Raw genomic sequence first — 25556 nt, forward strand, 5'->3', positions numbered from 1 at the left:
ATAAAAATACCCATAAACTATACCTAAAGAGTGATTAGAGAAAGAGACATTACAAACTTTAATTTACATGTAGTCAGGGAAATAAATGCTGAAGACCAGCAGAATTGGCTAAGAAGAGTACACGGCACTAGTCAGGCAGAAGCTAAGTGGAAAAAGTGGTGGGGGCGGGAGTTCAGAAGTCTCCTTAGAGTAATGGAACACATATCAAATAGGGTTTACCCTTGGGAGAAGAGGGTTTAACACTGAGTGAGAAATACTGAGAGAAGTTCTGTGACCTTAATGGACAAAGCATTCGTTACTAGAGAGACAATAGAAAGTGGCTAGAAAAGTGCACAAGACTCCAGATATCAGCCTTGGAAAAGCACTACATCTTGGAGAGGGGGAGGGATATTCAAAGGTGGAATTATCCCTTGGAGGCTGGGAAATAAGGAAGCAGATAAACATAAGTTCCCCTTATTAATATAAGAGGGGACAGAATAATCAGAAGACAGAAACAAGCAAACAAACAACAAAAACAGGCAGTGCCATATATTTTAAAGAACAAGTAACCCCCCTCCCCACAAACCCTCCAAATTTACAAGCTCCTTGCTATATATAAATGAGACTTGGAACTGAAAAATTTTATAAGGCATGCAAACAAGACCTATTCCCTTTGCCCCCCACCCCAGATTTCTTGCTAGTGATGGTCCAGGAAAGTCCTTCATGAATAGCTATAAACAAGAATACTCTAATATTCATACAAAAATATCATAAGAGAAAAACAGGAAATGGGAATAAAAATGTACTTTGCAGAGGAAAGTGTGCTAAATATCTGGTTATGAAACAGAATAGATATATAACATCCCAAAATAAATTAAAAAAATTTAAACCAGTAATTAGAGATATGAAATAAGATTATAAATTAGGAACTCAAAAACATAGAATAAAAACTGGACAAATAAGAAGAAAATGCAAAGCAAGAACTGAAAGAATATAGGTACTAAATTCAGGAAAGAAAAAGACAAAATCATCTAAAAAATTAAGATACATTACAAGCAAACCACAAGAATAGAGGCTAGAAATGAGAGATGCTAAGAAAATAAAATAGAATAAAGAGAGAAAAAAGGACCAGAGAGAAAGTGATGGATATGAAATACAGGCAAAGAAGGTGCAACATCTATATTATTTGAGTCCCTGAGGAAGACAAATAAACCAAAAGAAATAAAATAAATATTAAAAATTATAATTCAATAAAATTTCCTGAACTATAACATGAATTGAATGTACATATTGAAAGGGCCCACCGTGTATCCAGGAAAATTCACTTAGAACGTCAAATCCAGACATATGCAAGCAATAGTTTTAGACTTTAAATGTCTGTCTTGGTTTGAAATTGGAGTATTAAAATCTACCACTATTAATTTATTTCTGAAATTTTCTGGGACTTGGAAAATTAACAAAATCCCTTACAAAGGGCAGACAAGTGGGTTGGCATCAGATTCCTCATTAGCAAGATTTGATGCAAGAAGAGAAGAACACTATCTACCAGGTTCACAGGGCAAAAAGTGTGGGCCAAATATCTTATATCAACCCAGGCTGTCCTCCAAGTGTGAAGGCTATAGAAAAATAGTGTTGATTTACTCATGAACATTTCCTGAAGAGGTGAACTTTATCCAAGAAGTTATGTTTGCGGAAACTTTGACAAAAAGACAAGTAGTGAGCATTGAATACATTTCACTAGAAATTTAAGGCCAAAACAAAAGTGAGAAGTATGTATATTACATCCTCTGAGAAGCTAGAAGTATCACAACCAAACAAAATGGAAGGAGAAGGAAATATAAAATAAGCTCATTGAGTGCCTTGTTGGTAAAAACTGGGAGTGAAATGATATAATTTAAACTGACAAACTGAATGGTAGAAGACTAAGCATACTTAGGAGTGCAAAGATACTAGCTGAGCTGGATAATTTGAATAGTCCAATATCTGGAGAAAAAAAATTGTTAAAAAGCTACGCCACAAATAAGTACCAGGTTTAGATGATTTTACAGGGGAATTGTACTTAACTTTTGAAGTCCAGATAATCCCCAAACTATTTAAATGGTTATGTAGAGTAGAAAATAGAGAAGAAACTCCAAATTATTTTCCTAAGTAATTATAACATTGATAATGATACCTAACGAAATTGCATATACATATTCAAAAATTGGAGAGCAATTTCCCTGATGAGGATCGATGCACAATCCTAAATTAATTTTAGATGAAAAGAATTCAATTCTACAAGATGAAATACATCATGTCCAAATGTGGTTCCTTCCAGGGATGTAAGAATAGTTCCATGTTAGTAACTCTATTAATAAAATTTACCATAAAAATAAGGAAACAGAATAGCACACTCATTTCACAGATGCTGAAAAGGCAATTTACAAATTTCAACACCCATTCTTAATAAATACAAGTCAATGGAAACTTCTATAAAATTATAAAACACATTCCACTCAACCACATGCCATCATTTGAATTAATGGGAATCACTGGTGGCATTCACACAAAATTCAGGAACAATTGATGTTCACTATCAGTTTCTTTTTAATGATATGTTGGAGGTAATAGCCAGCACAATTAGACAAGAGAAAACTATTAGATGTATAAGAATTGGAAAGGAAAATGTAAAGTAATCTTTATTTGATATTATAGAACATTTGAAAAACTCAGAACAATGTATAAGCCACTGCAAACTAAGAAAACTCACTAAGATAGACCATAAAATTAACATACTCAGAAAAAATCAGTAGCCTTAAAAATTATTAGAAGATAATAATTAAAGAGGAGATCCTATTTATAATAGCAGCAACAACAAAACATGTTAAATGTCAAGTAGCAAAGTAAACAATAAGGAAAAAATTTAAACACTCTTGAAAGACACAAAAATTAGATTTAAAAATGAAAATACATATACATATTCCTGTATAGAATGACTCAACATCATAAAAATGTTACTTTTCCTCCAATTAATTTATAAAATTAATCTGAATCCAATAAAAATACCATAGGGATTTTTTTTTTTATCCAGACAAGTTGTTTCTAATGTTCATGTGGAATATGCAACAAGAAATAACCTTAAACCCTGAAAATTAATATTAAAGGGAGTATGTCATATAAGAGGTTAACTGCATATTTAAAACAGTGTGATTCTCAATGACACAGATCAAGAGAACAGAATAGAAAGACCAGAATATACTCATGCACATAAGAAAGTTTAGTATGTGATAAAAGTGATATCTCGGGGCTTCCCTGGTGGCGCAGTGGTTGAGAATCTGCCTGCCAATGCAGGGGACACGGGTTCGAGCCCTGGTCTGGGAAGATCCCACATTCCACGGAGCAACTGGGCCCGTGAGCCACAGTTGCTGAGCCTGCGCATCTGGAGACTGTGCCCCGCAACAAGAGAGGCCGTGATAGTGAGAGGCCCGCGCACCGCAATGAAGAGTGGCCCCCACTTGTCACAACTAGAGAAAGCCCTCGCACAGAAACAAAGACCCAACACACCCAAAAATAAATAAATAAATCTAAAAAAAAAAAAAAAGTGATATCTCAAATTACTTGTGAAAGACAGACTTTCTAATAAATTATGTTAGAACAACTGGAAAGCCATTGATAAAATGACAAATTAAATTTATAACTTGCACTATAAACCAAGCTAAACTTAAAATGGATTAGAGATCCTAAAAAATGTCTAGAAAAAAATATGAATTTATTTACAACCTTGGAATGGAGAAAGCTTTTCTAATTATGACTCAAAAATTCTGAATCAACAAAAGAAAAGGTTGATAAATTTAGCCACATTACAAAAAAATAAAGGCTTTGTGTGACAAAAATCAGGAAAAAGATAAAAGACAATTTGCTGGGGAAGCGATTTGCCACTTATTCCACAATTTAAAAAAAAAGACAAAAAAGTTGAAAATGTATACAAGAAATGGACAATTGATAGAAAAAGAAATGTCCATAGTGCTTAAATATGTGAACCTCACTCATAATAAGAGAAATGTAAACTAAACTAATTGAGGTATTGCTTCTCACTTATCATGACAAAAATCGGGAAGACTGACTCACTCTGTTAGCAAGGCTTTGGAGGAAAGATATAATACATTGTATTATATACATTGTATATACAATATTATATACAATGTATATAGAATACATTGTATTGTATTATATAATACATTGGTATTAGTGTAAAGTGGTTCAAACCATAAGGAGAGGAGTTTGGCAGTATCTAAAAAGATTACATATTCATTTACCCTTTGACCCAGGAATACCACTTATAGAACCTTACTCTGAAGATAATTTTGTCTAAGAATGTACATATACACATGAAAATACATATGCACAATTCATTCTGCCATTATTACAATAGCCAAAATTTGGAAACAACCTAAATGTCCATCAGTAGGGGACTGGCTAAATAAGTTTGGTATAACCAAGTCAAATGGCTTTGAAAGCAGCTGATCACTTCTGTTAGGCACTGATGGGTAATGTCAGCTATGGCTTTTTTATATACAAAATTATTTTACTTAAAATGCAAACATATTTTGAGAACTGAATCAAAATGAAGCATGTATTAAAATTACTACAGTAGCAGGGTATCAAGAGTATTACGTTGCCTTTTACTTACGGTTTACAGTTTTGACTGGTAATATTGTATTTAGCCTCTCTGGGGAAGCAGAATTTTCTTCATCTGTCACATATTCAAAATTAATGATGAACATCATAGCCACGCCTTCTTGGTTTTTCACTGGAATTATGTGAGTGTTACAAATGAAAGTAGACCCTAAGGAGATAAAAACAAAATAAGTGTAAGGTCAAAAATATGCCTTCATTTTGGAGTGTCAGTAATATCAAAATTCTAACAAAGCCCTATAGAATTTTCTATCCTAAATGACCACTGAAATTCAATTAAAATTTGATTTTTTTATTTCATATTTTATTGCACATATATTTACATAAAAATGAACAAATTTCCCAGAAAGATTTTACAGGCAAATTCAAGTACTACATTATGGAAAAACGGAATCAAATCTTATTTGTTTTTATACTCACCACTTTAATAATAATAAAAAAAGACATACTCTTTAACTTTCTGGAAATATATTATAATAATATATTTTGATTAATTCTGAATCTATATAAAATATAGCTCTATAAATAATTAAGATAACTCATTTTTTTCTCATCCTGAAATAATCTCAAATTATTTCCTTTTTCTTCTTTAATTTCTTAGACATCAAATAAAAAATTACTGACTCCGTCTTAAACATGTCCTAATAATTCTTTCCTTTTTTGTGTAAAATTCACAATGCCCAAATCACAATGATTTTGTTTGGTTTGTATTCTGTTAGAAAATAAGAACAAAACTTTTATCTATATTATTGTGTTAATTTGATCTTTTTAACTGGGAAGATGATATTCTTTTAAAAGCACAATTATAGGGCTAATAAGATGCATTTTATTAGAATCTCCTGGAAATGAAATGAACAAAGGGATGGCTCAGCTTACAACTAATCCCTGCCATCCATCCTTGAACAGAAAACCCAAGATCCAAGATTTAGACAAGACAGTCAAGAAGCTGACTTCTTTTAAATCAACTGACTTCTGACTGACTTCTTGGGTCTGACTTCTAAAGCTGAGTATTCCCTCAGAGCAGTTTCCTCACACATTGACCCTCTGAATATTTTCTTTAGTTGTGGTGATGGAAATCTCACAGGTTAGGGATTTATTTGGGTTCAAAAAATATTGGGTTTTTTTTTTTTTTTTTTAATTTGGATTCCATAGAATTTTCACGTCACAAGATATTCTTTTTTTTTTAAATTTATTTATTTATTTATTTTTGGCTGTGTTGGGTCTTCGTTTCTGTGCGAGGGCTTTCTCTAGTTGCGGCAAGCCGGGGCCACTCTTCATCGCGGTGCGCGGGCCTCTCCTGTTGCAGAGCACAGGCTCCAGACGTGCAGGCTCAGTAGTTGTGGCTCACGGGCCTAGTTGCTCCGCGGCATGTGGGATCTTCCCAGACCAGGGCTCGAACCCGTGTCCCCTGCATTAGCAGGCAGATTCTCAACCACTGCGCCACCAGGGAAGCCCAAAAATATTGTACTCTTTAAAATGCAAAAACTTCAGGAAGAGTTCAATCATTTAGGCAATAGAGAGTATTTTGATTGCTTTCTCTCTTTTTTTTTTTTTTTTCTAAACAATTAGCTGGGACCCTTTTGCATCTTGAGGAGAAGGATGGTTCAATGCAGAGGCAGGATCAGGGTGGGAGCAAGATCTGTCTGGCGTGAAACTCCGAAGGGAGATGTGCAAAAGTGAGAGTGTCACTGGCAAAGCCCACGGGGTCCCCAGGAAAAATAAGATGGAATCTAGGTGATTAGATAAGGTCTAACCTCTTCTTCTGTGCTTAGTCTAGCTTCACTTGATCATAGGGTGCCTCGGGCAGTGGCCTTGCACCCAGCACTTCAGACCAGAGTTCCTAGTGCGAAATGGCTGCGCCCGACACCTCAACTCAGTGGGCGGCGTGCAGAGTCACTGGGCCCCTGGCACTGCAATCTGGAGCCTAGAGGAGCCTTAGCCCCACCCCACTCACCAGAACTCCACCCCCCTTCCCCACTGTCGGGGCCCTATAAAGCAGCCCCGCCCACGGCCTTTGGGGGCAGGGTGGGCGGGCGGGGGTGGAGGGAGAGCGTGGACTCTAAAGCAGGAGCTCACACCTCGTCTCCATGCTTTGATCAAAGAATAAACTTTCCTTTGCTTCTGAACAGCACTCAGTCTTCTATTGGCTCGAATGACATTGGGCAGGAGGACCCTCGTTGAGGACCAACTCAGGAGGGTCGGTAATAAGGGGACCTCAAGAGGCTGGAGACAGGGGCATTGAGAGCTCCAACGTCTACTGTGGATGCTAGTATGCCGAAATGGTGTTCCATGTATGCTCTCACTATTAAAAACAAAGTAAGTAGGAGAAAAGTTTCCTTTCTTCTCATCCCTGTGAATTGGCTCCTGCTGCCAGAGCTGAGAACAAAGGCTACTGCTAATATTGCTATAGATAGAGACATCACAGGTCGAAGGGCTTTTGGGGGTGGCCCTGGAGATCTAATTATTATTTATGAAATTGTTTCTATGAGTTAATGTGCTCCAATTTCCAAGGAACTGATTTACAAATACACTTTTAGAACATATACTCTCTGTAAGCTGGGGATGCTTATGTGCTAGTTTTGATTCAGATTTTCAAATGTGGATAAGCCTCCCCAGTTTGAAATGTAGACGACCTTATTCATAATTAATTTCATTTTTTTCTATAGATATGGCCATAGTTTTGCAGCTGTTGGAAAGTACGTTTTAAGAATGACGTGCTGCACCTTCACAGTCTTCAGCTACATCTTCAATTCATTTAATAAAATAGTTAGCTAGAGCAGTTGTCATAGTTTCCATGGTAACAAACAGGATGACTTCAGTAAACAGAAAATAAGCAATTTAGGGCTGTTCCATTAGCACTAAAAATAGAATTGCTTCAGGCCAGGCATCACAATACAAAATGATGAAACAGAGAGTCTGAGGAGATGCTAGAAATAGCCATTATGTATTTTGCTAATGAACCAAAATACATATTGATTTTACCACTTAAAATGACATTTCCTGGATCATTTAGAATATCATTGTGAATTCACAGATTTGTTACTTCACAGTTTCAAATCTTTCAACATTTGAGGTTTACTGCTGATTGTACAATAAAACATAAAGCACAGATTTTTGAGAGATCAATAAATAAAAGATGTAGGGATAGAGATCTAATAGGTTTGTAATAGGGCAGAGTAATTTTGCTTTCAGTAATAAGGGACAAAAATCCTGTCTTTCAATACTAATGCTTGTACATTTACTGTCCAGTGTAAAAAATCATACAATTATAGTGCTTTATAAAAAAGTTTGGCCATGTGCATTGGTTCCATAGCATATTGAGTAAGTGTAATTAATCTAGGATTACAGCCCACTATCATTGTTCCCTGCATGTTTCTATTGAGCAATATATCTCCTTTAAAGTCAACTGAAGACTCACATTTACATTTTTTTCTCTTTTAGTTTTTGGATTTAATGTCTCCATCAATCTTGCATAGACTCCTGGAAAGCAGATACTGAAAGGAGATATATAGCATTTATAAGAGGAGAAGAATCGAATACATTTTACAGTGCAAAAACAGTTTAGCTTGCATAATGCTACAAACTCTAAGTTCTGTTAAGATACTATTTTTGTAAAGTAACATTACTCTAAAAAGTCATTACTGTGTGTTCCTAAATATTTTTCTTGAATGCAACAGTGGGAGCAAGAGAAATGGAAGCATAACCCAGCAAATACTAATCTAGCAATGACGACAAAAATAGACACTTTCAATAATGTATAAATAAGAGAACTAAAAAAAAAAAAATCTGGAAATAAAAAGTTCAGGCCTTGGTGAAATAAATCTTGTATACAAATGAAATTAATAATGTTTTTTTAAGAAGCAGCTTATTCACAATAACATTATCCAATGATTATAAAATTATACATGCAATTATACTAATATTAGTTAGACTCAGGTTCATTTCCATGTTTTGTCTCCTGAGTGAAAACATTGTCAAAGTGGGAAAGGCTGCTTAGAAGGAACAGTGCTAATTTTAATAAAATGTTTAGAATGTTAATTTTTAACTGTAGCCACAGAGCAAGCAAATTCGCGGTAATCTGAATAGTTACTCCTTTATTAATTAACTCCTAGGGGCATTTTTAAATAAAATACCAAGACTCTTCCCTCTGAGCTGCTTGAAAGATGTTTTATTCTACTGTTTGTACTCACGGGGTATCCTTACCCTGAAATCAAAAAAATGTCTACTGAGAGCCTAATATTGGGTCAGGCACTGGTCTGAGTTCTCAAATGGTAATGAGAAGAACAGCAGTGAGAAAACAAATCAAGGTCTTGAACTTGTAAAACTTATATATCCTACTGGGGGAGACATAATTAATAAACACATATATCAAGTAAAAAGAAGTACAGTGACGAAGAAGAATGCAGAACAAGGTGGCAGATGATGACAGTGGTAAGGGAATGCTTCTCCTGCAGAATGACATGTAAGCAAAGACATTTAGGAAATGGGGAGGTGGGCTATGTAGCTCTGCCAGTGCAAAATCCTTTAGGTGGAAGCATGGCTGTGAGCTCAAGGAACAGTATGGAAGCCAGCGTGGCGGTTGTGGCGTAGGACGGGCTTGGACAGTAGGTAAAGTTAAAGGGGAAGTAGGGAGCCACACCTTGTAGATTGTGGGGAAAGGATCAAGGGTAGGAGGTTGACGCTGGCTTCCCATTGCCTTCTGACCTGAAGCTAGTTGGGAACTGTAATTTTAGAAGTGAGACCGTTTGTGTAACAGAAAGTAACCAGAAGGCTTTATTATCTGGGAGTGACCTAATAAGGGAAGGCTCTGCCAGACACCATCCAAAGTCAGTGGGGAATTACTCCGCGGAATAAAGTTTAACGGGACGATGAAAAATAGAAGTAAGCCGCATTTTGTTCATAGTCCGAGCTTTGCACTGTTCAGTAGAACTCATACGGGTGTAAAGTTCTTAGAACAGTACCTGGCATGGAGCAAAACTCAATAATGTGAGCTATTACTTTTGCCTCTTGTTGGAGGGTCTCCAGAGGGGCAAGTTAACTCTCAAGTCTATGTAATTTCCTCCAAGCTTTTACCATTCTTGGAACCACAAGCTACACTGTTTGCTTGTATTTCTGGGCACCAAGTGGACAAGTGGAGATTATTCTTCTCTGAGCTGATAGGTTTAGTGAATGCCTCAGAGTTTTAAATTCCTTTCTTTCTAGTAGATTGGGGTGGGGGGGGCTCTTTGAAGATTAAAAAAATACCATTGGAGACCTGTCCTAGAAGTAAAACTAAACATAGCAACCTTGGGATACAAAGGCCTTATCAAAGAGGCAGCATTGTTTTTTAAATTGAAGAGCCTATTAGAAAAGCAAAAAAGGACTGTTATACCTCTTAGAAGGAGAAAGCTACCCAGTCACAAATGACTAAGATATAGCCAAGTGGAGGCACAAGAGAGAAACAAGCCAAATTTGTACTTGACTTCTCAGTATGTAATGTTTCCTTTTATTTCATTTTTTCAGAACCTCTTCCATCTTCCTCTGCTCTCTCCAAGCCTCCAAGATGAAATATTATGAACCTCTTCCTATCAATGAGATGCATCATTAGATATATTAATTTCTCATAGAACTATTGATGACATAGTGGATTACCACTTTCTGGATAATTTTGTTAAGGGGAGTAGTGAAAAACAACAATTATCACAAGATGAGCTCTAATGTGGCCTCTATATAGAAGAAATATTTTGGTTGTGTGGATAAGACCTTTCAGATATCCCTCAGTTCACACCTTATAAGTCTTTGCTTGTTGATATCAATATCACTTTTGGACAATTTTTGACCTAAAGAACAGGAGAGGACCATCATGGAATCCTGGAACAAGACTCACCCCCAATGTGACTATACACGGAGATAAGGCCTTCAAGGAGGTAATTAAGGTTAAATGAGGACATAAGGGTGGGGCCCTAATCCAATAGGACTAGCGTTCTTATAAGAAGAAGAAAAGATATCAGGAGTCTGCACACACAGAAGGAAGGCCATGCGAGGACCCAGTGAAAAGGCAGCGATCTGCAAGCCAAGAAGAGAGTTCCTACCAGAAACTAATGCTGCTAGCACCCTGACCTTGAACTTTGTGCCTCCAGAACTGTGTGAAAATAATTTTCTGTTATTTAAGCCACTCAGTCTGTGGTACTTTGTTATGGCAGCCTGAGCTAAGATGCCCTGAGGTGGAGCATGTCAGGGCAGGCAGCGAGTGTTGCTAAAACAGATTAAACTGAGAGGAAAGTGGTAAGAGATCCAGGTCAGGGGATCTAACAGAGCAGGGGAGTGGGGTGGGAGTGGAGGGTGGCTGAGGAAGCAGCACTTTGTGGGCATTGCAATGACTTGGGCTAACAATGTGAAGCCGTTGGATGGATTGAGAAAGGGAAGTGGTGGGCTCTGGCTGCTGGAAAGACATGGACACATGAAACATTTTTTGTTAGTTTGTCAAGTAACTTGGTTTACATAGACTAATAGTATACTAGAGCACAGAGTGTGAACTGGGAAGTGATAGACAAGGCTTGAGCCATAGGAGGTCATGTCCTGATGGCCTTCTATGTTCTTGAAATTCAGCTTTTGGTCTCGGGGATGCAGTGATTGTTTTAAGTATGAGAGTATCTTCAGAGGAAGTATTTTAGTGTACAGACTGAGGACATGGCTCTTTTAGGTCCTAGTGATGTGTTAGAGAAGTAATTTCAAAAGGTAGAGGAGCTATTTGAAGAGACAGAAGGCACATTTAGAAAGACTATTAATAACTCACACAATATCATATCAACAAGAATAAATGGAATAGGTAATTCCAATGAGCCCATATAGTCTGTTTGGCCTTGTGGATTGGGTCAAACTTGACTGCTTGTGGGAGGCAAGTCTTCTAATATTCGCCCATTCTCTTACTTCACCAGTCACCTGCTTAAACCTAAAGGAGTCTAGTGAGAGCACAAGAGGAGGAACTATGTGAGCTAACAAAAACACTTTATACAAAAACATTATTAACAAAAGAACTGAGCTGCGCCTCTGACAATGCATTAGGTCTAAAGAAACAAGCTTAACCTAATAGTCACCAACATACATAGATTTAACGTAACAATCACCAACATGATTAAATTGAACAACTGTGAACGTATTTAGATAGTTTAGGTACTTGATGGAGTAACATGGGACTAGAAGTACCCTTTCCAAATTTCCAGGAGAGATTATATATATGCCTTTTATTTGCAAAATGAAGAACTAGCCTAATTTACACAAGCCTGGTTGTCACGCTCACACCCTGTGTGGTAGTATTAGCACTGAAATGTCAACAGCATGAATTGTTTATTTTTAATTACGTCTTATTTAAAACAATTTTAAACATTCAGAAAGTGTTGAGGCAGTGCCAGTGAGTAGTAAATTCCTTGGGTATGTAGCTCTGTGAGGTCCCTGGAATTGGACAGACATGGCTCTGCTGTTATTTGCTGAGTGACCTTGGACAGGTTACTTAATCTCTCCAAGACTTAGATTCCTCATCTGAAAAGTGAGGAAAGGAAGAGAGAGTACCCCACTTCACAGTATTGCTGGGAAGGTGAAATTAGACAATACATTGAAAGTACTTAGCATGGAATCTGGCATGTAGAAAGTGAGCAATAAACAAGTTTTATTGTTATTAAATGGAGTGGGAAAACCACTTTCTCAACTTGAAATGGTGGTTCAATTTCCTTCAAAGGTTTGATGATGAAATTGAGTCATTCAGCTGTTAAGGAACTTCAGAGATAAATCCAGCAGCTTAATCCCCTTGTCTTCAGAGGAGAAAGTACATCAAACAGCAATTTGAATAGAATGAGAGCTTAGTAGATGGAAGATTCTTTTATCTTCTAGTGTCTTAAAATGTGTCTCCCTAACTTTGTAGTGACGAGGTCCTTAGTTTGATTCGCATATTTTTCCTGTCCCTGTGGACTGTCCTATTGCCTGTAAAAAGTATACTATATACCGGGTAACTTTTGTGATAACAGAACTCTGTCTCTTTTGGCAAGCTCCATAGTGTGAAGAATTTGGTATATAGTGGAAATGTGTGAAGCAATCTTTATTTCTGGATTTGTTCAAGAAGTACCATGATCAGTATTTGAAAGCACATTTTAGAAAGAAAGGTAATAATAATAGCTAACGTCTATTGGGTGCCAGCCACTGTTCTAATGGCTTTATGTGCCTTAATACATTTGCACCTTCATGAAAACTTGATGATGGTACCATTATCATTCCTATTTGCAGATGAAAAGTAAGCCATGCACAGTCTCTCCTTGCCCTTGATTTTGGGGCATTTCTTCCCCTTTCCATGACTGGGTAGAATACTTGGTTCCAATTCCTTCTTTATGCCAAGACCCTGAGTTCCATGATTTTTAAATCAGGTAAGTTCTAAGAGGTTTTTATCTTTTATAAGCAATGGCTTGAGAACTAAAATTCTTTCCACTTCTTTCTCTCAGTCTTGCACAGTCCTCCTGGCTTAGGCAGAATTCCCTTCTGCTACTTGGGAGGCAGGAAGGCATCATCTATTTGTCCAGGCTTGCCCAGCCCCACATTCCATTTGAATCCATCCAGTCATATACTGCCCCATGACCACTTTCCATCTCTCCTTCTTTTTATCAGCTCTGGGCTTTCTAAGAATAAAGGTGCTCCACTCTGCTCCCTCAATCCCTGCATACTATCTTTACTACTACTATTAACAACTATATAATTAAATCATGGCTACTATTTTCTGAATGTCTTCTACGTGTCACATGTTTCTCATGAGAAAACTTTATCTAGAGAAGTTTCTCAAGTAAGTAGTAGAACCAGGCTTTGAACTCAAACCTTTCCAATTTTTAACTCTTTCTCTTACATCAGTGTTTCCCAAACAGTGAGATGTTAATTGATGCTACTGGAAAGGGCTTTCTGTTAATGATCCAGTTTGGGAAATGTTCCCCTCTAGAAGATGCTCAATGCACGTCACTGTGTTAGAGGTTTTGAGAAGTTCTGTAAAAACAAGTATATATTTACTTTGTTTAATGCAGCACTTCCCAAATCAACTTGACTCTGAAATACTATTTTAGAGAAATTTGCAATAACATCCAGCTCCTTGGAATGCCATTGGAAAACAGTGAATTGGGTTAGCTCCCTCCCTGCTTTAAAGACATCCTTCTGAGAGGGAGGAAAGTAAATATCATAGGTCACCTAGATGCTTAAGTGACAGGGAACAAGGGGCTGAAGCAGGAGGGGACAGAGAATGGCAAAGGCCAATGTTACCTATGCAATACATTTTGCTTGGTGTTGGTCCTGATCTAAGCTCTCAGAAATCCAACTAAAATAGCATTGGCATATTTGATCACATATTTTGCAGCAATGGTTTTCCCATAAGCTAGAAGGTTACCACTAAACGAAATATGATAGAGCACTTCACAGACTAGATCCAGTTCATACTATTTGACAGAGATCAGGTTTTAGTGCACAGAAGCCCTCATTCAATAACCCATTACTATTCTGCATCAGATATTGCATGAGAAAACTCTGACATCTGCAAGGAAATATTTTCACTCTGTTTCCTCAGGAAGTCTTTCCTCTTCATTTTCAAAATGTGAACATATGTGAACTTACAATTATTTGTTGACTCTCACTCCTTTCCACTGACACTTCCTCTGTTAACTTAATGCTCAGGTGTTAGGTTCTCATCATACTTGTAAACTTGATTTTTGAAAAAAGCAAGTTTAATTGTCTTTCTAGACTTGATAAACCACTAAGAAATTATTTGGGAATTGAAATAAGGAAGAAAAACTCTTACAGCTTGTCTGACTCATAAACTAGACTGTCTCTGTAGATGTACTATTATGATTACCCACTTCCTAGCCCTGGTTCCCATTTAATTTTTGAGCTTTTTGGATTGAATTAGTGTATTGGGACATACAAGTGTTAGAACAAGCTGAGGCTGATTTACAGGCAAACCAAGTCTACGTTTGTAATCAGGAACTTTGGGGGCATGTTTATGACAATTTTTTAATGCTTTGTGGTTTTTACACCAAGTAAATGTTTGTTATTTGGTTCAAAATTTTTTTCATAAGACACACTCATGTTACCAAGCCTCTGATATACCTCAAGCAAGTCCATCCCACCAAACTGCCATTTACCCAGTAAAACTGCATTAACACTGAACCAACTGGACTGACTCAACATAAGAGCAAATCTGCACATCACCTTGGTATGTACACACTACTGTCAAGGTCAAACACAAGTAGAATCCTGAGGCCAGGCACCGCCATGCGGATGTTGTTGCTGACGAAGGCTGTGCACGGCCATATGCCTGGTGTGCTGTGTGCACAGTGTATTCTTGGTTGTTGGTTTGCTCTCACTGGGTTTGCACAGAACCTGACGGGGTTAAAATTAGGCTCTGTAGGCCTGTCTGGGACTAAAGTGATAGAAGCAGAAAAAGGTGAAATTGAAGATATTTCTCTAGGTAACTTAACCCTCCTCTCTTTTCACAAAATTTCCTATCCTGTTTGACCATTATAACTTGGGGTTTTCATTTTTCTTTTTTAAATGCCTAGGCTATTTTTACAAAATAGCAGAAGGAGCAGAAAGGATGTCCTGTCCTGGAAACTAGTGAAAGCAGGGCTTTTTCTCCCATTGGCAGCGTTAGTGGGGAACTCCTGGGCTTTGACACCAGGCTTTGGGGCATGTGGCTACTACAGATGTTCTCTATTCCAGAAGGCTGCCAGAGGCATAGACCTGCAGCAGACGCCTTATGGAGGGATTGCTTTGCAGTGGTTCATCTTGCCCTGCATATATTTTTCCAGAAACAGTTGCACAGCTACACAGAGAGATGTTCTATTTAAAATTCACCCAGACCACACTTGTTGCTTTTGCGTTTTACCCATACCAGGATTCACGACCAAGTCTAGTGCCTTTTCAAGATAGCAGAGTAGTGACTGCCATGGTCCAGCTACACACTGAGACCATAGAGAAAGATGTGGGGTGGGATGATCTGATTGATGCACACAGCAACATGTTAATCTGAGGGGCAAGATGTACTTTCTGTGTCCATGAGAGAATGTATAGTGTAATGGTTAAGCATAAAGCCTCTGCATCAGATTGTCAGGGGCTAATTCCTGGATCTGCCACTTGGCAGTGTTTGATATTAGAATAAGTTACTTAAATGCCCTGAGACTCAGTTTTTTCCTATCTGTAAAATCAGGATGATGATGTTACCCATTTCATGGAGTTATTGTGAGGATGAAATGAGCCAACATCTGCAAAAGTTTAAAACCTTGCCTTGTATATTGAAAGAAGTATCTCTTATCATAAAGAGATGATCAAAGCATAATTCTGAGTTCTGTAGCCAATAAGATGGACCAATCATATTTTGAAGTTGGGGAGAGGGGACAAAATGTGCTTGTAATATACCCATTTCCCTCATGAGCATCTAACTGCCCATGCACACTCCGTATTTCCAGTACTATTGGCCTCTAACTTTATAATTCCCTCCCCAGACCTTGCCTGTGATGTGCCCTTAGCCCTAAAATTCTCCTGTCTTATCTTTTATGAAAATTTACCAGTCCATATATTTAACCAAAGGTCTTCCCTAAGCACTTGCTGACAGAGATACATGGGGCTTAATTTTCAGATAAATCTCAGCTCTGGTATTTGAAATTTTTTGCAGATAAACCCTCTGCTCTTTGGTTTTACCCATGACTAGAAATATGCTGGACACGTGCACTGGGAGGAGGCTGAGGTCTGTGAAGCCAGCCACGTGCTCCTGCCTTGCACCACCAATGGGTTTTAGTATTATTTTTTAATTAATGAAAATATGTACTATTAATAGTTATTATTTACTGGTGCACATGGCTGACATTTTCCCCTAGTTTCCTCACTTTATGGAAGAGTTAGAAAAGAACATTTCTAAAACCAGAGGACAAAAGGGGTTAATGTTACTTTAAAATTACATTCTCTCTCTCTATAAATATATATTAAAATACCAAGTTTTTTCTCTGGATGCAAAGATGTTCATTCTTTTAAAAATGTCTAAAAAAAAAGGAAAAAAAAGTCCCCTTTCCTTCCCTCAAGTCAACTTTTGTGCTCCAGAAAACCTTCTATTCCGTAAGTCTGATCGTAAAAACTTCAAGTATTAAAGTAATTTGTACATGTAGAGAGAAAAATGACTTTTTCAAAATATACAGGGGCAGCTGCCAAATTGATGTATTATATATTGTGGTTCTGTTTCTTGAAATAATTTTTTTCGTTATTTTTACATCTAACAAAGGAAAAAATTAAAGAGGGAAAGAAACGATTCCAGTGGGATGATTTTAACATGCAAAATGCCCCTAGGGTTACTTCTTTGCTTGCTTTCTTCCTCCTTACCCTGCCCACCCACCCCCGCCAACACACACACACACACACACACACACACACACACACACATACACACTTTCTGTAAAACTTGAAAATAGAAAGCAAAAACCCTCAACTTGTAAATCATGTGATTAAAGTTGATAACTTATAAATATGAACTTTGGATCTGATTTCTGATTACTGTTAAATTTGATTTCTTACTACCTATTGTTAAATAAGCTGTGTGAGACAGGAAAAAAAAAAAAAAGCCGGGGTTAATTCCATCAGCTGAAGGTTAAGCCTTTAGCTTCTCTTAATAGGAACCTCCATCTGAATGTCAATGACTCTTTCTTTTTGCTTGATGACTTTGAAGCTGATCAGTGATTCTGTATGTCAACATGTTACCTCTCTTAGTTAATCTAAACCTACTTGATAGGAACTTCCTGGAGATAAAGTCCTATATCAGAGAAGTTTCTCTAAAGATGGAAATTTCAGGCACTATGGTGAGCCAATGGTAGAGATGTTTTGATGGCAATGGAGACTTTTATCACCCCTCAAATGGTAAAGAAGAACTGAAAAAAAATATTAGATTGAACACACTGGTGAGATTTCAGTAGACATTATAAAACCACTAGCAAGGTTGATCTATCATGTATTACATTTGAGAAGAAAGAGATTCAGACTTTTAAGATGAAAAGAATTTATTTCTTAGATTCCTTTCCTCTACTGTCATTGTAAATTTCTAGGGACAAAGAAAACAGATGATATTATTACGATTAATGCTAACAAGAACAGAAAAGGAATCAACATTGAGTCATCTAGTAACATCACTGGAAAGCACAGTAAGAAGGTCCTATTCCAAAATTTTGATTGACAAGAAGAGATTGGATTGATGCCATTAATGTTCTTTAAAATGCTGTTCCTTCTAAGAACTGCACCTGAGAAACAATCATGTATTTCAAAGTGTCTTCGTGTGGATTTTATGGAAAGCTTCCCAGAGAGGTGACAACAAGTTGATTCTTAATTGAGAATGCGTTAAGTATTTCCAAACTCATCTCAGAAGCCATGGTGATAGGGAATGCTTGGCAAAATATATAGACAGTGAATGGTATTTGAGAGCCCAGTTGGAGGGAGAAAAATTGAACAATGGCATATGCTGCTCCTAAGCCACATCCTCTCTAACAAGGCATTGAGATTGGGGTGTAAGCAGTGTTGGTGTTTCTGCTGGATTTGTTCAGTTTCCCTTCCAGGCTCACTCTGCATCCTTCTTTTCCTGCTCAGAATGAAGAGAAGATGCTGAAAGGACTCCATTATCCTCTGAATTCCAGTTGGGTTTTAGCCAGTGGGGATTTCTGGTAGGAAATCGAAGGAAGGGAGGAAAGTGATGGAGTATTTATTCCCTACTGTCTCGTCCTACTGGGTTGCAGAGGGTTGGATGCATCCATCAGTAAATTTCAGTTTCTGGCAGCCCTCATATAGCCCCGTCTCAGGGTTCCAGCAATTATCACTCCCTCTGCTTGCCTCTTCAAATGGCTCTCCACTGTTACTCAGACTGGAACACTGCACCATTCCTTATTGCGCTTTTATATGTTATTCTTTTTTTTATATATAAATTTTATTTATTTGTGTATATATGCATGTATGTATTGGCTGCGTCGGGTCTTCCTTGCTGCGCAGGGGCTTTCTCTAGTTGCGGCGGGCGGGGGCTACTCTTCGTTGTGGTGCGCAGGCTTCTCATCGCGGTGGCTTCTTTTGTTGCGGAGCACGCACTCTAGGCACGCAGGCTTCAGTAGTTGTGGCGCACAGGATCAGTAGTTGTCGCTCGTGGGTTCTAGAGCGCAGGCTCAGTAGTTGTGGCACACGGGCTTAGTTGATCCGCGGCATGTGGGATCTTCCCGGACCAGGGCTCGAACCCGTGTTGCCTGCATTGGCAGGCGGATTCTTAACCACTGCGCCATCAGGGAAGCCCTTATACGTTATTCTTTTATTAACCCTTCAAATTACTCGATTTGAGCATTCAAAAAATATTTGAATATTGATTCGTACAAGATAAAAATACTACAAAACAAGGGAAGTAAGTGGAAACTTGGTAAGCAGACATTCCATATCTAAGGAATAAAGATATAGCAAAGTACTGGGACAATGAGAATAAGTCATATATGTTAAACAAGACAAAGAGAACCCAAAAAATTAGGCCAGATAATAGTAATAAGGCAGCACATTTGTCCGCATATACATTGGCAGAAATCGTAACCATGACAAAATGTGGGTGTCAGGTATTTGGATATGATAAATGACTTTTTGAGATGAAATTTCTTTAGAATTTCAAGGAGGATGAAATGTAATAGATTTAGCTCTGAGCAGTGGTCAGAAGAGTGGCAATTATTAAGTGGTAATAGCATGATCAAATTCAACATTTTAATAAAAGTGAGGGGAACCGAAAATATCCATTGGAAGGAGGGTGCCTAATGATAGAAAAGAAAACAAAGAAACAGCCCAAACTGACAGAATATTTAAAACATTTTTTAAAAACTACTCATTAATATCCCAGGGGAAACCTTTAAGTCATTTAAAAGCACCACAATGTATTTCGAAGAAAGTAACTTGGCCACAAGTCCTGCATGATTAAGTGGTAAAACTACACACTAGAATGAAGAAAAAAAAAATTAAGACTTTTTTCTGAAGTGAAGAAATTGTGAAAAAGAATCAGGGAACCTAGTAAGAGTCAAATGTCAAGGGTAAAAAATTAAGCAAAAAATAATTTGAGGGACACTTGCAAATAATTTCTAAGCGATTAAGTTAAATAAGTTATTGGATGATTAAAAAAAACAAAGGCAATGAACTGGGGAACAAATTTGATCCCTGAAGTTCTACTCACTGTAGAAAAGGAAACTCAACTAAGAATTCTATTAGACATGGAGTAGTTCCAGAACCGCATTATATAAGTAGAATGCATTAAATGTGTTGTACAAAAACAATATAAATAAATCACCTCCCATGATCAATATTTAAAGTACTCAAGGTGTGGTGCTGGCGCCCAAAGTATGTAATTTATTATTTTGATGATCAATATGCTGGTCAGTGAGATTCCCACGATAAGCATTTTAAGAGAGATCAACAAATTAGAGCTCTTCAAATACCAGGCAAGGTGTTGGCAATGGTAATAAATTGTAGAATACTGTAACCCTGTTGAGAATAATGTGTTGGTGGAACGGTAACATTTTTCTGTAAGGCAAAATCTGGTCTATTTGATCTATTGCAGATTTTTGAGTTTAAATAAAAACCAAGCAGAACCAAAATGAAAAGATAAATAAAATGAAGGAAAAGGAGAGAAACTGTTAGCTGGCTACTCTGAACCTAGCATTGTGGTAAGAATTTTAACACACCCATTAAATACTGACAGTGCTCCAGAGGTGGGAATTACTGTCTCCATCTTATAGAGGGAAACAGACTGAAAGGGTTCCATAACTACATCACTAAACTGGCTGAGGTCGAGTCACCATGAAGAAGGAGAATCCAGACCCTTGCCCAGGTTTGGCTGGTTCTAAGTACCCTGTTTATTTAAGTAATTCATTTAGACTTTAAAAAAAATTTTAACAGATATTTACCAGAGATCTTAGACAATTTTAAAAATGGAATGACAGTCTCATTTGAGCAGTGTTTTGCAAAGATAAGGAGCTGATTCAAAAATAAGAAAGAAAAAAGGAGAGAAATAATCAGGCATTTCTATGCCTAGGACTTGTTAACAGCATTTGGTAGGTAGAATTCTAAGATGGTCCCCAAGATTTTCTGTGTCTGGTATACACATCCTGCATAATTCTAGCCACAGTGAATATGATGGGTTTAACTCTCACAATTCATTTACATCATATGGCACAGTTGACTTTAAGAAAGAGAGCTTATCCAGGGGAACCTAACGTAATCATCTGGGACATTTGAAGGCAGACGTTTTTCTCTGGATGGTCACAGGAGGGGAAGTCTTTGCTGGTCTGGAAGAAAGCAAACACCTTATTTTGAACAGCTGAGATCAGGAGCCCCTAGAAGCTGAATGTGGCACCAAACTGAGAGTTAACAGGAGAGCGGGGACACAGACCTAGAACCACAGAAAATGAATTCTGCCATCAACTGGTACATCTGAAGAAGACCTGAGCTCAGGTGAGAACCACAGCCCGGGATGATAGCTTGATTTCAACCTGGTAAGACCCTGAGCAGAGAACCCAGCCACACCGTGCCCAGACTTCTGACCTCCAGAACCATGAGCTAATATATGGGCATTGTTTTTAGCTGCTAATTTGTAGTATTTTATCAGGCATCTGAAAGAAACTAATACACAGCAAAAATTACTTCTGGAACTTGTCTTATCTGACATTTTTACAAAAGTTCAGTAAAATCACAGGGAGCTTGTGCATGTAGTAGGATTTTGACCAATGGGGAATACACTGAATAGAGATTTAGTTATGCTGACCGTGTGGAATGGCAGAAAAAGTTTCAGTGTGGGTTTGAAGGCAAGGCATTTTAGGAAGAATTAATCCAGATGATATTTGCAAGATGACGGATTGGTCTCAACCAGCAATTATGATTCATTAGAAAGCTACAGTGAGCATTTTCATTGCTGCCCATAGACATAGGCTCAGCATGCGCCTGTTGAGTAGACCAACAACATTTCTGAGCATCCTTAGGAAAGGTACTGGAAACTCACTAGAAACAAAAGGTCTGTAAAAATTATAGGGTTAATCCATTCCCAGGATAATATAAAGAGTTACCCTTCTTAACTAGACATCAGGAAGTGCATAAGTGATAGACAAGTTCCCCAGATATGCAATTAAAATAAACAACAGGCCAAACTTTCTTAGGAAGTATACATCTTACAGATATACTCCTTATCTGGAAAATTAAAGATTAAGGGACTATTCTCAAGGTTTATAAAAATAGATAAACAGAAGGACTGCATATTAGGTGTATTGGAAAGAATCTGTGAGTCCAGCTAGTGGGGAAATGCTGATTCTTTTCTTTCCAGATGTTTCCTTTCATGTCCAGAAAGCTAGGTTAGCATAACACTCCCGACCCCTCTCCATCCCTTTGGTCACCTTGCCCTTGGGAAGGTAATGTGATTTATCTGGTTGGCAGAATTGGGACAGTATGTTGGGAATGTTTGACTCAGCTCTTCTTTTTACCTCTTAAGAATAAGCCTGACCAAAGGGAGCACATTTTCTTCTCTCATGTCTCTAACTGGGTAGATAAGGCCGTTGTATTCTGGGGTTTAATATTAGGAAGTCTAAACCTCCCAAAAATATAACCAGAAAATGCCATTCGAGACATTTTTTTGAGTAGTAAAGGTGAAGTTTTGTTCCCGGAATTGCACGCTTTTATCATATTTTTCCACTAGTTTAATGTTTGGTGTGTGGTAGGGAAGGAGGTGCTATTTATTGGGTCTCCTCAAAGGTCTTCATTAGAACAAGACAGTTCCTCCTAATGTTACAAAAAGGAATTCTTAAAATTGAAACTAAAACAAAGCATAGTTTTATTCATAATTATTAGTATATTTAAGAAATTTGTTACTTCAAGATGTACAGGATGAAATTACAAAGGACATCAAGAAGGGTTTAATGAGTCTAATCATTATACATTTAAAAGGATTGATCCCCTTATCTCTGAGATGACATAACTGGGTTATTACATCATTTTGTATAGTATCCTTGGTATGTTTTAATTCATTTGCTCATTATTCATGCAATAATCTAAATAAACCCTTGTGGCATTTTTAACATTTGAAAACATTTCCAGCATTGGAAAGATTCCTTATGTCAACATATAAAGACTAAAAATCGCCTTTAAGCCTCAACATGGAAGATTGGCAATCCTCGTTCTCTTGAGTATCTTTCTTTATTCACTACCACTTTACAACTTGGGTTTTTAATTACTAAATTCTTGGTACAGAATGTGAATTTTACATGTCATAATTATTCTAGGAGTTGTTATGAGCACTATGGAACCAATGGAAAAGTAAGACAAAGAGGAATTAACCTTTTAAATACAAATGTTCCTTACAAGACAAAAGAAGTGACAAAAGAAGGTCTAAAATGAAGACCCTGACTAACTGGCCATGTTAGACACCTCATTCTCGTGGTTCCCTGGACCCAGCAGTGAGAAAGATACATGTTGCCTTCATCTAAAAAACACAATTTAAGAATTGTAGGTGCTCCCCTGGTGGCACAGTGGTTAAGAATCCGCCTGCCAGTGCAGGGGACACGGGTTTGAGCCCTGGTCCGGGAAGATCCCACATGCCACGGAGCAACTAAGACCGTGCGCCACAACTACTGAGCCTGCGCTCTAGAGCCCGTGAACCACAACTACTGAAGCCCACGCACCTAGACCCCGTGCTCAGCAACAAAGAGAAGCCACCGCAATGAGAAGCCCGCGCACCGCAACAAAGAGTAGCCTCCGCTCACTACAACTAGAGAAAGCCCGCACATAGCAAGGAAGAGCCAACGCAGCCAAAAATAAATAAATAGATCTATTTAGAAAATAAATTTAAAAAGTGTTTAAAAAATAAAAAAGAATTGTAGCTTTTCTCTTCTCTTTTCAGGAATCTAGGGAGTCGAGGGCAATGTATCAGACAATCTCAAAGGGCTCCAATTACCTTTTTATCTGAATCTCCTCAGCACTTTTAAAAGGATTCTGTACTTTATTATTCCAGTGTACACTGATAGTCTATTTCACAGGATTCTCTTGTGTTATTCCTGTATAAATTAACTTCCCAATTTGAGTATAAAATGAAATTATGCCACTCTTGGCTTGTTTATGTTTATTAAAACCACATAACCCTTCTGCACAAAGGTTTTGATTCAAGTTTAATGAATAAAAATAAACTTCCAATAGTAGGTTCTACCAGAAACTGCATCGCTATAACTCATAGTAGGGTTGGATCTGAAGTAACTATGTTAGTTGCATTTGCTTACACACCCCAGGTGTACTTCTTTATAAGGTTTAGGGAATATTGGGTTATCAGTGACTTAGGGATCCTAACTTCAAGAAACAAGTCACTTCATCCTTGGCATAGCTACAGAGATAGTTCAAAATCATTATTACAAAAAGCAGTAAAAGTAAGATGTAGTTTACTCCATACCCTTTTGTGTCATTTTGGAAGGATACAACTAGAATTAACTTATGCGTGAACACTGAGGGAAATGAGTGAGGATTACAAAGAGAAGTATAAAATATAACCACACTTGTGTTCTTATCAGAATTCAGCACATGTGAATATTTCTATGACAAGTGTCTCTAGCTAGTCACACTCTTCTTAAACTTTACATATTTGGCTACTTTACTGTGAAGAAATGAGCTATGGAATTCTTTGTCATGACATACCTCACTGGGAGTGTATTAGTTTCCTATTGCTGCTGCAACAAATTATTACAAGCTTAGTAAGTTAAAACAATATGAATTAATTATTTTACAGTTCTGGAGGTCAGAAATCCAAAATGGGTTGGCAGGGCTGCATTCTGGAGGCTCTAGGGATGAATACATTTCTTTGTTTTTTACAGCTTCTAGAGGTCACCTGCATTCCTTGGTTCATAACCCCTTCCTCCATTTTCAAGCAATTAATGTCACATCTTCTAATCGTCTTCATACTCTCTTCCTTCCCTCTGCTTCTGGGGTCACATCACCTTCACTGACTGTGACATTCCTGCCCCAATTTTATAAAGACCCTTGTGATTACATTGGGCCCACATGGAAAATCCAGAAGAATCTGCCCATCTCAAGATCCTTAACCTAATCATATCTGCAGAGTCCCTTTTGCAATGTAAATTAATATATTCACAGGTTCTGGGGTTTAGGGCATAGACCTCTTTCCAGGGCCATCATTCAGTGTACCATAGGGAATATACTTTATTTAGGTATGTATTTGTCTACAACACTTCTAGAAGACTTCATATGAATCTGAGAAGCCAAAAGCTTCTGGTAAAACATTTCATACATGTGTCCACATGACTCCACGTAAAAGATTTATTATGTGAAAGTTGCCCAAACATCTAGCAGTCAGTGGGGAATCCAGAATTGTCAAATGAGAGGAACTTGGTTAGAAGGTGAGGACTAGGAAACTTACTTCAGAGCTGTGTTTTCATAGCAAGCTTGATGTTTCTACATGGATCTTACGTGTATTTGGAGGAAGATTGAGATCAGGGGCTAATGAAACTATTGGAGTCAAATTCTTCCCTTCCTCTCCTCCATCAAGCCAAACCTCTTGGCTCTATTACTGTTAGTGTTTGAATATCCTGCTTAAAGGAGCAGAGAAGAAGAGATAAGACAGACAGCTTGGTCCCGCTGTGTGAAATTTACTTGGGGTTAATACCAATTAAATAACTCACTCTCTGACATTTTATTTTAATCTTTAGGTCAGTTCAATGTTAGCATGCTAATACCTCAGTTTCATTCAATTTCTCAGTATCTATGGTTGATATTCTTTACCCAAATTCTGTCTTCAGATATTTACATATGTTTGGAACTTGCTTAGTCTTTGATTAGAATTTTACATGACATAATGAAATAAAGGTTCTCTTCAT

The 25556-nt window shown here is 37.6% G+C and overlaps 1 protein-coding gene across 1 annotated transcript in view; it reads right to left on the bottom strand.

Moving 5' to 3' along the window:
• KCNH7 (potassium voltage-gated channel subfamily H member 7) overlaps positions 1-25556 on the bottom strand; it is a 449505-nt gene that overhangs the window by 146879 nt on the left and 277070 nt on the right. Inside the window, exon 3 of the mRNA XM_082465231.1 lies at positions 4649-4804. Coding sequence (XP_082321357.1) covers positions 4649-4804 — 156 coding nt within the window. The remainder of the gene's footprint in view (positions 1-4648; positions 4805-25556) is intronic.

Source organism: Balaenoptera physalus, assembly GCF_965194825.1.
Source record: "Balaenoptera physalus genome assembly, chromosome: 6".
Taxonomy (NCBI): Eukaryota; Metazoa; Chordata; class Mammalia; order Artiodactyla; family Balaenopteridae; genus Balaenoptera; species Balaenoptera physalus.